This window comes from Ochlerotatus camptorhynchus, unplaced genomic scaffold (assembly GCF_037179485.1).
Source record: "Ochlerotatus camptorhynchus isolate MF236.1 unplaced genomic scaffold, CSIRO-AGI_Acam_v1.1 ptg000814l, whole genome shotgun sequence".
In the NCBI taxonomy this organism is placed as follows: domain Eukaryota; kingdom Metazoa; phylum Arthropoda; class Insecta; order Diptera; family Culicidae; genus Ochlerotatus; species Ochlerotatus camptorhynchus.
The window spans coordinates 16,529-28,928 of record NW_027041277.1 but is presented as its reverse complement, the minus strand read 5'-3'; the positions used below and the strand labels follow the sequence as shown (position 1 = coordinate 28,928).

Genomic DNA, 12,400 nt, shown 5'->3' with positions numbered 1-12,400 from the left:
TGTCCTCGACACGACCGCAGTTTAACGTAGAACCATGCAAAATTGATGTCTGTCATGCATTTTAGACTATTATACTTATTATTATGAATGGCGCGGGACAGAACGTATCTTTTGTGCAGAATATGAAAAAAAGGATGGACTTTGGACCCATTTGGTGAGAAACTGAGAGCTTGAGCTTGAGCTTGATTGACCGCCCACGGTTGCTACTCTGTTATTGCCAGATCAGCTGTAATTACACAGAGAACCAATAGACGATGCTTGGGACTAGCAATCATCCTCAATGTGTAAAAACTGGTGATCTTAAATTAGGCAATACCAGCGCCGGCCGCGCCCGAACACAGGTCAAGAAAGGAATGGGAAGGATTGTGTTGACATGACACTCGCTTTGATGGAAGCCGAGAACACCTCTGCACTTCCACGAGGAATCACTGGGATGTTGGATAAGAGGGTTGGGTTTGCAGCGGGGTTCGTTTTGGTAAACGATAAGCTGAATTGATGTCCTAACGATCATATAACGCGAAGGAGCTTGGGACTAAACCCACGGTCTTCTGCTCAGTAAGCAAAAACGTTTGCCACTAGGCAGACGAGCACCTTTTTAATCACCGAGTTGCTGTTATTACCATGTAGTCATATTAACAAATAAAACGATTGACGAATCTTGAATGTGGATGGGCCTGAGATTAGACTCATGATGTTCTGCTCAGTAAGCAAAAACGGTTGCTCTAAAGCCACCGAGCCCCTCATGTCACATAATACCGTTGCTCAAATTTTTGTATCCATTCAAACCCGGAACCAACGACAACAACGAGATTCGCAAAATACACTATACACAAGCGATTTTACCATAAATCTCTTTGATATGTAAGGACCTGGGACCGCATTTTTCTGCTCAGTAAGCAGGCCACTGTAACCGACGATCTTTCAAATCCGAAAACTAAAAACTACGAAAAAGTACTTAGGCCTTCATTAAGTTCCACTTTCACACGACGTTCAATGTTTCAATTTGCTCTTTACGTATTGTTCAGGCTATAAAAAGGCTCTTTTCAAAAATTACGCGAGAAATACGCACAATCGTCGCCTACCTCGCAAAACTGGTTCCAAACGACAACAAAGGCATAAGCAACGATGGATTGTTGAACTTTGCTGGCTGGTGTAGTGCTGCTGAAAAAAGATAAGTCAATTATTTTGGTTAGTGATCGTTTGGATTTGGGTCACCCCACGTTGTGTTTAGGTTAGTATAAATAAATAATACTATTTAGTCATATAAATCTCCACAGCTCATTATCTTCAGCGTTATCGGTTTTCGTTTCTGGATCTTTAGTTGCCTCTGTGATATACTTACTTGCGGCATACTATTTTGGGAGTGTATATGAGCGTGTACCATGTACGGTAGCTCATCTCTCATCGTGATGGTGGGACATAGTAGACAAATTAGAGAGAAAACAAGGAGGTATTAGTATTAGTTATATGTAAACAAACAAAACAAAAGAAGAGAAGGGTAAAGAAGAGCAGACAAATAAAAAAGGGATGAAGTAGATAACAAATAAAAGAAACGTAGGCAGATTATTAGAAAAGGCATTATCCGAGACTCGGCAATCAAATGTCACTCCCGCCGAGATCTCAGCGAAACCCCCTCCCCACCGAGACCCACACAGCCGAGCTCGGTAGAAAAAACTAAGTGTGTAGATAGATTAGTAGGAAAATAAATAAAACTACTTTATGACTCAAAGTGCAATGAATGAGCGTTAGTTTCGGGATCATTTCAGTGTTAGAGTTATGTTAGTTTTGATCCGTAATCAGCCCTGCTGACCCCTCCAACATTAGTTGCAGGCAGTGGTTGTTAGATAATGCGGCACTGTAACTACTACTATTTTAGAGGTATGATTCGTCAAGTTTATACAACTCAATGTTTCAATTGAGCCAAACTATCTATCTTACAATTACAAAAGCAAACCGAAACTTACAATTATATGCAAATGCAAAATGAAACTTGACAAATCATCGTCAATCCCCTTATTACAGGGCAGGGCCTGATGATTTGAATCTAATTTTATTTTGATCAGTAGACGAGCACCATATGGTACATTTTCTCAACATGAAGCTATCATTTCCAGCCTATCTGAACTATTTAATAAATGGAAGCCATAACATGGGTTACGCTCCCCCTAAGCGGGCCCTCCGCATCCTGTCCCTGTCTTATCTCAAATACAATGTATGAATGTATCTATATATATTGGTCAGGCTTCAGAATCGTCCAGTGGGCAGTGCGTTCTACACTCCAAGTTACCTCTCTTTCAAATCCACCGCAAATTTGATATTTTACCCATTGAGTGTTGATTAGTCACAATGAAACATTGTGACAGAAGTTGAGGTTACTAGTGTATTAAACAATCCAGGTCCCATCCTGGACTACATCTGAAAAATCCAAATCTGGCCAACGCCCACCCAAAACCTAAACCTGTTCTAATCCACCTGAAATGACTAACGTATGGAAGACTTTAACTACCCAGCCATGCAATAGTCTAATTCCGTGCCTTATGGCAACTTGATGATTCTATTGCGCTCATCTTCTTGCACCACCCAGGGGAGACTTGGTCCTGTATCCAATGCTTAACTTATCTCCTTTCCACTCAGCTACTCGCAATTTCTTGTGATATAGTGGGCGGAATATTATTATATGAGACAATTCAATGCAGACGTCTTTCCAAATTTGGCAGATCGACAGGTAATCGGTGAGTTACCACGATAGTTGCTATTCAACAACTCGACAACGTCCCATCGTCAACGCCTGCTATGAGAATTTCCCATTGCAGACGCCAACAAAATGACGTCATCGAGCTATCGATCAACACCCTGGTTATCGCCTGGTACCTTATAGCACGATGCTAGGAGGCGAACCGGAAGAATCGATGAGCTACCTCCCCCCCCCCCCCCCCCCATTTGGTGAGAAACTGAGATGGTACAAACCATTTAAAGTTTGTATGGGAATTACTATGGTAAAACCAAGATTTTTGTTCATGTCAATCTAATAATTCACCATATCGGTCTGCTTCAAACGCTTTCATATGTACTTGTAGGAAATTTTCCCAGCTACAACTTTGCTGAAGACCACTTAAATGCAAGGATCGAAAGTTATCAATGGTTCAATGCGCCGATGTCCAGTGATAGACAGTGATAAAATTATCATTTGCGCATTTTTTCAAAAGTTTTTTTTTAAATTGGAAGAGTATTTATTTCAGCAGATTTAGTTATTCAGAAGTAATATCCTATCGATTGGCGTATTTGGATTTTAATTTCATCTATAAATGACAAAGTTACAAGTGTTCAAAACCTAACACTATTTCACCACACATATTTTTTGATTTGTACCCTAGTATAGTCGACAAAGACTCAGTTCTACGTCAAAAATATTGTTGCAGCTGAGTTATTTATGAAAGAGAAAGTCTTCTTCATCGACCAATGCGGATAGGCCCTATTTCCAGCTTAATATTGATTTGATGATCTACTGCAAACATATTAACTACGCATGCTTTACAATCAAATTGATTTAAAGTTGAAATTTAGATATTAAAATATAAGTGGATTATAAGGCACAGTGGATGAACTTTTGACGTTGGATAACGTCTTTCGGCAACATACGGGGGTACAAAATTGAAAACAGTCATTTTGGATGAGTTACGAAAAATTAAAAGATTTTGAACGATAATAACTCAACCGTCTCTCGATAGATTTACGAGATAATGGCATCAATCGATTGGAAATATTTCTAGCAATTTGCTGAATGTTTCAAAACTATTGATTTCATTCTGTAAACTATTGAAAAATGGTTAAAAGTAAACCATTGTCTAAAGATGGTGAAAATCGATTGATTTTTTTTATATTCTTATACTTTCTCCAACCGAGACATCAGATGCGAGTATCTGACACATTTGATATTTTCTGTTCTACTATATAAGCGTCCAACAAGGTCGCCCGTTCCATCGACATTAGCTGCTTGAACGTCAAGCAGTACAGTTCGGTCTTTGCTCGCTCTGTCGAGTTGTTCGATTAACCTATAGTTTGTTACAAACGTTCGCAGATATACTGCACGTCGCGTCGTCAGTAGTGTCGGTCGCATAGCGTGATGGGAAGACAGCGCTCTCGGAGCAGACTTCGTGACCAAGCGGAGAAGAAGAACAGTGGTGAGGGTAGCTCGGTACCTACCTCAAATAGGTACGCTACCCTGCCCACCGATGTTGGAAATACCAACCCAGTCCCGGTGAAGCGGACGAAAAAGAGGAAGAAGAACCAAGGACAGTCCGATGGTACGAGCGGACGCGACGATGTTACCGCGACGAACGCCAGCGACATCGGTGATTTCGGCGACGCCGTCGAAACCGAGAATTCTGCCGGCCCGAGTGCGGTGAAAATCAAGCTTCCTCCACTGGTGGTGAAGCAAGTACCACTCAACACGCTGATTGGCGATCTCTCATCGCTGGGCGTTGCCGCTGAGTTTAAGCTCGGCAGGATCGGCACCAAGGTGATGCTGCGAACAAAAGCGGAGTACGAAGTGGCCGTGAAATATCTGAAGGATTCCAAGGCGGAATTCTTCACGCACGACATCCCCGGTGAGAAGCCCTTCAAGGTAGTCATCAGGGGTCTACCAAATTTCGACCCCAAGATGGTCGAAGCTGAAATCAACCGGTACAAGCTAGCCCCAATCGCTGTATTCCGAATGACAAGGAGAGACGAAAACGTGAAGACGTACCCGGATTGCCTCTTCCTGGTGCACTTCCAGAAAGGGACGGTGACTCTCAATGCGCTGCAAGCCATCCGATCGATCTACTCCATCATCGTACGATGGGAGCCATACCGTGGCGGCCATCGTGACGTAACGCAGTGCCAGCGGTGCCTCAATTTTGGTCACGGTACCCGCAACTGCAACATCAAGCCACGCTGCAGCAACTGCGCTCAAGAACACGCCACTTCCAACTGCCCTGCGGATGGAGCCGTGGCGTTAAAATGCGCCAACTGTGGTGGTGCACATCAAGGTTCCGACAGACAGTGCTCCAAACGCGAGGACTTCAAACGCATCCGAAAGCAGGCGTCAAGCAACAATCAACCAGGACGCAAGAAGGACAAAACCCCAGCATTCAGGACGGAGGATTTTCCGCCTCTTCGTGCTCCCCAGCAAAGGCAAGCGAATTCGCGGGTGCAACCCGCCCCTCCTCAAGAAGCTTCCGGTGATTCTGCTGGCCAAAGCTCTCCATCCCCCCCTGGATTCTGGAGACAACCAACAACGCAAAACAACAACCCCGATCTGTTCTCAGCGGATGAACTGATGGAAATTTTCGTCAACATGTCCGGTGCTCTTCGTAAGTGCCGCAATAAGCCCGAACAGATCCAAGTGCTCGGTAAGTTCATCATCCAGTATGGCGTCTAAACCGCTAACTATCGTCACCTGGAACGCTTGCTCCGTAAGAGCAAAAAGGATTGAGCTTGCCGACTTCCTCCGCAAGCACAGCATCGACGTGGGCCTTCTAACCGAGACCCATCTAAAGTCCGGCGACAGCTTCTGGTTGCCTGACCACAATATTATCCGGCTTGATCGCACCAGCTCCAGGGGGGTGGTGTTGCGGTCGTCGTCAAGAAAGGAATAAAATACCACACTCTGTCCCATATCCGCACCTCTATCATCGAGGCCCTTGGTGTGGAGGTGGAGTCGTCGACTAGATACGTCCAGTTCATCGCCGTCTACTGCCCTCGACAGTGTGCCGCCAGCAGTGGACTAGCGGCTAAATTTAAGAAGGACCTGTCCACCATCACCCGTACCGGTTCCCGCTTCGTAGTTGGAGGAGATCTGAATGCTCGCCATGAGGCCTGGCGGAACTACCAGCAGAACCAGAACGGTCGTCTCCTGTTCGACCACTCACAGCATGGGCTGTATTCCGTTTGGTTTTCGGAAGAACCAACATTCATCTCACCGGCGGGTAACCCATCGACGCTAGACCTGTTCCTGACAAATATCGGCTTGTCCAAGCCGGTAGCCTTGAACGAACTCAGCTCCGACCACCAACCGGTGGTGTCTGAGCTGGGCTGCAACGTGGCTCCTGCTTCAAGCCTGCGCAAGAACTATCATCACGTAAACTGGGCCCAGTTTGGACGCGTGGTAGACAGGCACATCATCGACAACCCGCCGCTTGACACCGTGGAGGACATCGACCGAGCGTTGGAGGGACTCCACCAAGCCATAACCGTGGCTGACGAGACGTGCGTCCGACGAGTTCCTGTGAGGGGTAAGTTTATTGCTATTGATTCCCACACCCAACTCTTAATTCGCCTGAGAAATGTTCGTAGACGCCAGTTTCAGAGGACTGGAGATCAAGCGAGGAAACGTGAAATGGCCGATCTGAACAAGGAGATTGCTTCCAGAATGGTCTCACTCCGGAACGAAAGTTTCGGGCGGCTTGTCCAGAATCTGGACGACCGCTCCAGACCATTCTGGAAAGTTGCCAAGGTCTTAAAGACGCACCCTAAACCCATTCCGCCACTAAAAGATGAAAATGATGACGATCGGCTCATAATCACCCCTCAGGAGAAAGCAAATGCGATTGGTGAGCATATTGCCAAATCGCACATGCTTGGCTCCAACATCCAAAGTCCGCTTGAAGTTCAGGTTGAGCAATGCGTACTCAACCTTGATTCCTCCCCTTGTGCCATCCCTCCGGAGGATAGAATCACAGTGGAACAGATTTGCTCAGCGCTGAAATGCACCAAAAACATGAAGGCCCCCGGGTTTGACGGAATATTCAACCTAGTGTTGAAAAATCTCAGCATGAAGGTTCACTCTCTGCTGGCTGCTGTCTTCAACAGATGCTTGGAACTGCACTACTTTCCAAGTATCTGGAAGACAGCGAAAATCATACCTATCCGCAAACCCGGGAAGGACCCAACGCTAGCTTCAAGCTACAGACCAATCAGCCTCCTTTCAGCGCTGAGCAAATTGTTCGAGAAACTCATTCTCAATCGTTTGCTCAAGTTTGTCGAGGAAAATAACATTCTCCTTCCGGAACAGTTTGGGTTCAGAAAGGGGCACTCCACCAATCACCAGCTAGTGCGGGTGATGAATAACATCCAAAGTAACAAAGCTGTATCCAAGTCCACAGCCATGGCCTTGTTAGACGTTGAGAAAGCGTTTGATAATGTCTGGCACAATGGGCTTGTATACAAGCTTTGTAACTTCAACTTTCCATTACATCTGGTTAAAATCACCCGTAGCTACCTCCAGCAAAGGTCGTTTAAGGTATCGTTGAATGGTTGTTTTTCAGACACGTTTTCCATCCCAGCAGGAGTCCCGCAAGGCAGTCTGCTGGGCCCCTTGCTTTACAGCATTTACACTTCCGACATTCCTCCCCTCGGTGACGGTTGCGTGTTTTTTCCTGTTCGCAGATGATACCGCAATAGCCGTCAAAGGAAGGATGCCTCGCGAAATAACGAACAAACTTCAACGATGCCTTAACGCCTTTGCTGATTATGCCACCACGTGGAAAATCAAAATCAATGCCTCCAAAACACAAGCGATTATGTTCCTCCATCGGCAATCGCCCAAACTGAAACCGGCTCCATCTTGTACTGTAATCATGAATGGCACAAGGGTTGAGTGGTCTGCCGAAGTAACCTATCTCGGGATGTTGTTTGATGAAAAGCTCCTCTTCCGTGCGCATGTAGAGAAAACTGTAGTTAAGTGTTCTGCCTTGGTTAGGTGTCTGTATCCGCTGATTTGCCGCAGATCCCGCCTCTCAAGGGTGAACAAACTGGCCGTCTACAAACAAATCATAGCACCTGCGATCCTCTACGCAGCTCCGGTGTGGGAATCATGTGCACAGACTCACAGGAACAAAATCCAGGTCGCTCAGAATAGAGTGCTGAGGATGGTACTTGATCGTCCTTTTGACACTAGAATAACAAATTTACACGAAGAGGCAGGCATTGCCAAAATAGATTCCAGAATTAACGAAATTAAGACTAATTTTGCACAAAAATGTGATTTATCAGAACATGCTTTGATAAGCAATTTGTATATAGTAGGTTAGGTGTACATAGTAGTTGTAGGTTAGTTGTAGTTGTAAATAGTAGTTATAAGTAGTCTCCTTTTTCAAATTTTCAAACAAACCAATCCCACCAAGGTGGTCATTCTCTAAAACAGGCCTGATAGGACTAGGAACTGTAATTAATAATAATTGAAATTTCACAGGAACTAAAGTTGAAAAGACGCATCTGTGTCACTTGATAAGTTATACATGTAAACCACACAAATTCAAGAAATATAGATCATTTAAGTCAAAAAAAAAAAAAGTCGCCCGTTCCATCATTGTCTATCCGATCGTCGACCCAGCAGAAGAGCAGCAGAGCAGCAGTACCAGAGCAGCGGAAGCAGAGCAGCGGCAGCAGAGCCTGGGGGCGAAAGGGCAACTACGCCGAGTGCGTTGGTGCCAGTGCTCCGGTATACTGGGCCGCCGTCATGGAATGCCCAGCTGCTGCAGTCGGTCGTATTCACCGTCTGCTCCGCATGGGCAACTACGCTGAGCGCGTTGGAAAAATGGCCCTTTTCAGGGCCACAACATTATCAAGAAAGAGTTTAACGATTAATTTTCTAATTACGAAGATTCAGCAGAGCCATATTTTATCTCGAAAAATAGTTTTAAGATTCTTAACAACGAGAATCTTGAAAACATAATAAAATTTACTTAGAAAGTACCATATGTTATTTTCTAGTGGATTGAGCAAAGACCTTTTCACTTTGATGCTACATGAAAATAAAGTGAAATTCATTTCCAAATCATATACCGGACCCGGCTGTGTTTGTTTTCAAAACCTCGAAAACAAACCCCCGCACACGTTCTACTTCGTTACTTCTAGACTAACATTTGAAAAGGGCGGAAGAGCCAAAATGTAAACAAACCATATTTTGGCACATATAGAAAGAACAGTTCACAAACTACTCGATAAACACGAAAAAGTAGAAGAAAATATCACTTCATATCATCAAAAACGTTTCTTCTTACATGGTGGATTTCCAACTTTCAACTCGATGATGCAACTGGTTGTTACGCCTTGCACCAGAACAACGAATAATATTGTTTTAATATGCCAAACGTATTGATTCTGTAGTATCTAGTCACGCCCGATTCATTTGAAACGCATCGGATTGATATTTCACGTGTAAACAACGAACAAAAAGAAGACCAAAAAAATCTTAGGGCGTAATTCCACTCTCACAAAATTTACGAGAGAAGAACCAAGGCGGAACAACAAACAAAAAATCCCGATGGTGTACTTCCACGGCGTATCACCAGTGTTGGCAGTTCAAAGTGTGGAAGATCTGGGGGGTAACAACATGTATGAAATTATCAGAGCGTATGATGTTTTCTTCTCAATTTCACGACAAAGAAAACTTTTTTGTGTTTTTATTTATGCATGATGATAGATTACACTATTAACTATATGTCAAGCTTATAAAATCATCCAGAAAATGGAAAGTCGTGAAATAGGATTAATTTTTAGGTCATCAAAATTCGGAAGCGATTTTCTCGATATGGTTTTTTTGGAGTTCCGCCCTTTTCAAATGTTAGTCTAGACTTAATCTAGACTAGAACGGAACGAAAGGTCACTTCAACTCTTTTGAATTATTGTGGTGGCCCTGAAAAGGGCCGGTTTTGTCAAGATACGACGAGCCAGCTGGATGTCCTTCGGCATGATAGTGACGCACTTGGCGTGGATGGCACACAGATTGGTATCCTCGAACAGACCGTCCAGATAGGCCTCTCTAGCTTACTGCAGAGCCATAACAGCTGAGCTCTGGAACTACCACACAGATCGGTCTTGAAGTCCTGGGCAATTTCACGGACCAGACGTTGAAAAGGCAACTTTCGGATCGGCAGTTCGGTGGATTTCTGATAGCGACGGATCTCACGCAAGGCGACGGTGCCTGGCCGGTAGCGATGGGGCTTCTTTACTCCTCCGGTGGCTGGAGCGCTCTTGCGAGCGGCCTTCGTTGCCAACTTCTTGCGAGGAGCCTTTCCTCCAGTGGACTTGCGAGCGGTCTGCTGAGCTGGTTGTGATGTGTATGCAATGAAAGCACACTGTGGAATAACAAATAAAAATCACTTCCATTCTGTTTTATAACATGCGTTTGCTGTGTTCAACCAATCAGAAACGATGAAAGAACAACAACACAACAACTAACCAAAAGAATTTAACCCTCGAGTAGGTATAAAACAGCCAAAATTTGAAATTTTTGTTCACTTTTGTTTCAACCTTCATCGACGTTACAATTGTCATACTAGAAAATTACTGGATGCGGCAAGGGTGGAAAGGACTTGGCAAAGGAGGAGCCAAGCGTCACCGAAAAGTGTTGCGTGACAACATCCAGGGCATCACTAAACCTGCAATCCGTCGTTTGGCTCGTCGTGGTGGAGTTAAGAGAATTTCCGGTCATCGACTCAGAACAAAAAACCGGCCCTTTTCAGGGCCACCATATAAATTTAAAAGATGTTTTAGAATTGACTTTCTTGCCAGAATGTGAAAGGTTGAAGTGATGTGATGGAGCGTTCATCAATCTGCGGGTGTTAAGCTTAAATCAACGTAGGTCCTGCTGGTTACCGCTACTAATCCAGTACCGACAATATTCTGCATACATTTTGGTGTGGTAGTTCCAGATACGTCGTGCACTTCCGGAATCGAGAGAAGAAATTAATGAAAACGCCTGAGTTGTCCGAACGCGCTTTGGGGAAAGATATCGCAAAAGAGTTATTAAGGAATATTCCTAAAATATACACAATTAAGTACAACACATAACAGACGTTATCCAACGCCAACCCTGCGGTCGTATCTAGTATACAACCCTTTCAACTTTTTTGCTTCCAAATGCATTCCACAACTTGTTCAACACATGAAAGGCATCGTTCGGAATCTAAAGCTTATGCTAACATTTATACAAAAGAAACATATTTGAATTAAGAAAAAACAAGTTTGTGGAAGTAAGAAGCAATAATCTATTTTACGATGAAAAAAATCAAAGTCGCCCATTGCTACCTTGTTTTGTTTTGTGAATGACAGTTGAAGCAAATGCAGTTCATTCAGTTTTCGCTAAGAGAAAGAGGAGACAACTGGCTTCTTTTTAGATCTAACGTGTTCTTCTTTTCTCGCGAAAACGACCGTGCCAAAACGAACACATTCTGGGAGACACGGCCTACTGTCAAAATACAAGAAAATAGATTTCCTATTGTGAAAATGCTCGGGTTTGTTTACGTCCACTTGGCATACGCAAACTTTATAACGACCAATCAGGAGCTGGTTCGCGTTTCTGTCAAAACGTGGTTCGTTTTCGCCCCCCTATTGGCAAATCAAAGTTGGATCTCGTGGAGAATAGAAGAACTATGAAAGTGATGATGGTTTCAAAATTTTCCACGGGGAAGTATACGAGTGCAATCTTAAAATGCTTTTATTTTGTGAATGGAGCATTTTATTTAAATCTGGTTAGTGCTACGTTAGTAGAAAACTTCAGGACTACTCAATAGACATATAATACAGAAAACTTAATTTCTTTTCAGATTTTTAGGTGTAAACATAGACTTCCGCTTTTCTACCACTGTAGCAGTAACCAGATTTAAATAAAATGTTCAATTTTTAAAATAAAAGCATTTTAAGATTGCACTCGTATACTTCCCCGTGCAAAATTTTGAAACCATCATCACTTTCATAGTTCTTCTATTCTCCACGAGTGCCAACTTTGATTTGCCAATTGTCTCAGAGTTTTTGTTTCGAATCGGTGCAAAGAAAGTGCAGTTTAATGTGTGACCATTCAAGATTGCTGAACTCATTTTAAAACATGATTCAAAACATTGGATCATGGATCGCGTTCACTGTACAATGCCTTTGTGAAGGCTTTCCCGGACAAGAAAAAGCAATAATGCCAGGCTCATGCCGTTAGATTTTGGAATGAATGGAAGGATAAGCATAACGAGGTGCTTGAAGCAAAAGTTAAAGATAAAATTAAAGAATTAGAGGGACTTTTGCTGAAAAAGCAGGGTAAGCTGTTCAAGTTCTGGGGAAATCTCTTAGCGCAGCTAAAGAATCCGTCGTAACACCAGTATATGTACCAAAACCCGCTTCCTCAACAAAGGAACCGGATGACACCACACAAACTTTAACATCGAGTGCAATGAAACGCCCTGCACCAGCCAGGAAAACCTCAAGGCGCAGCTCAAGAACCGAGTAGTGGCATCCTTGTGGTTTCTATCAAAGACCATCTGCAGAATCCATGGGCTGACGAGTAGTGAGAGTTTGCAGATATCTTGTTAAGTTTGTTTTTTTCTATGTATTTTATTTTTTTATTTCAATTACCTCAAAACGCATTGAA

The 12,400-nt window shown here is 43.6% G+C and overlaps 1 protein-coding gene across 1 annotated transcript in view; it reads right to left on the bottom strand.

Moving 5' to 3' along the window:
• LOC135715123 (uncharacterized) overlaps positions 1-10,121 on the bottom strand; it is a gene marked incomplete at its 5' end in the record, with an annotated part of 52,911 nt that extends 42,790 nt beyond the window's left edge. Inside the window, one exon of the mRNA XM_065238531.1 lies at positions 9,888-10,121. Coding sequence (XP_065094603.1) covers positions 9,888-10,121 — 234 coding nt within the window. The remainder of the gene's footprint in view (positions 1-9,887) is intronic.
• Positions 10,122-12,400: the final 2,279 nt, after the last annotated feature.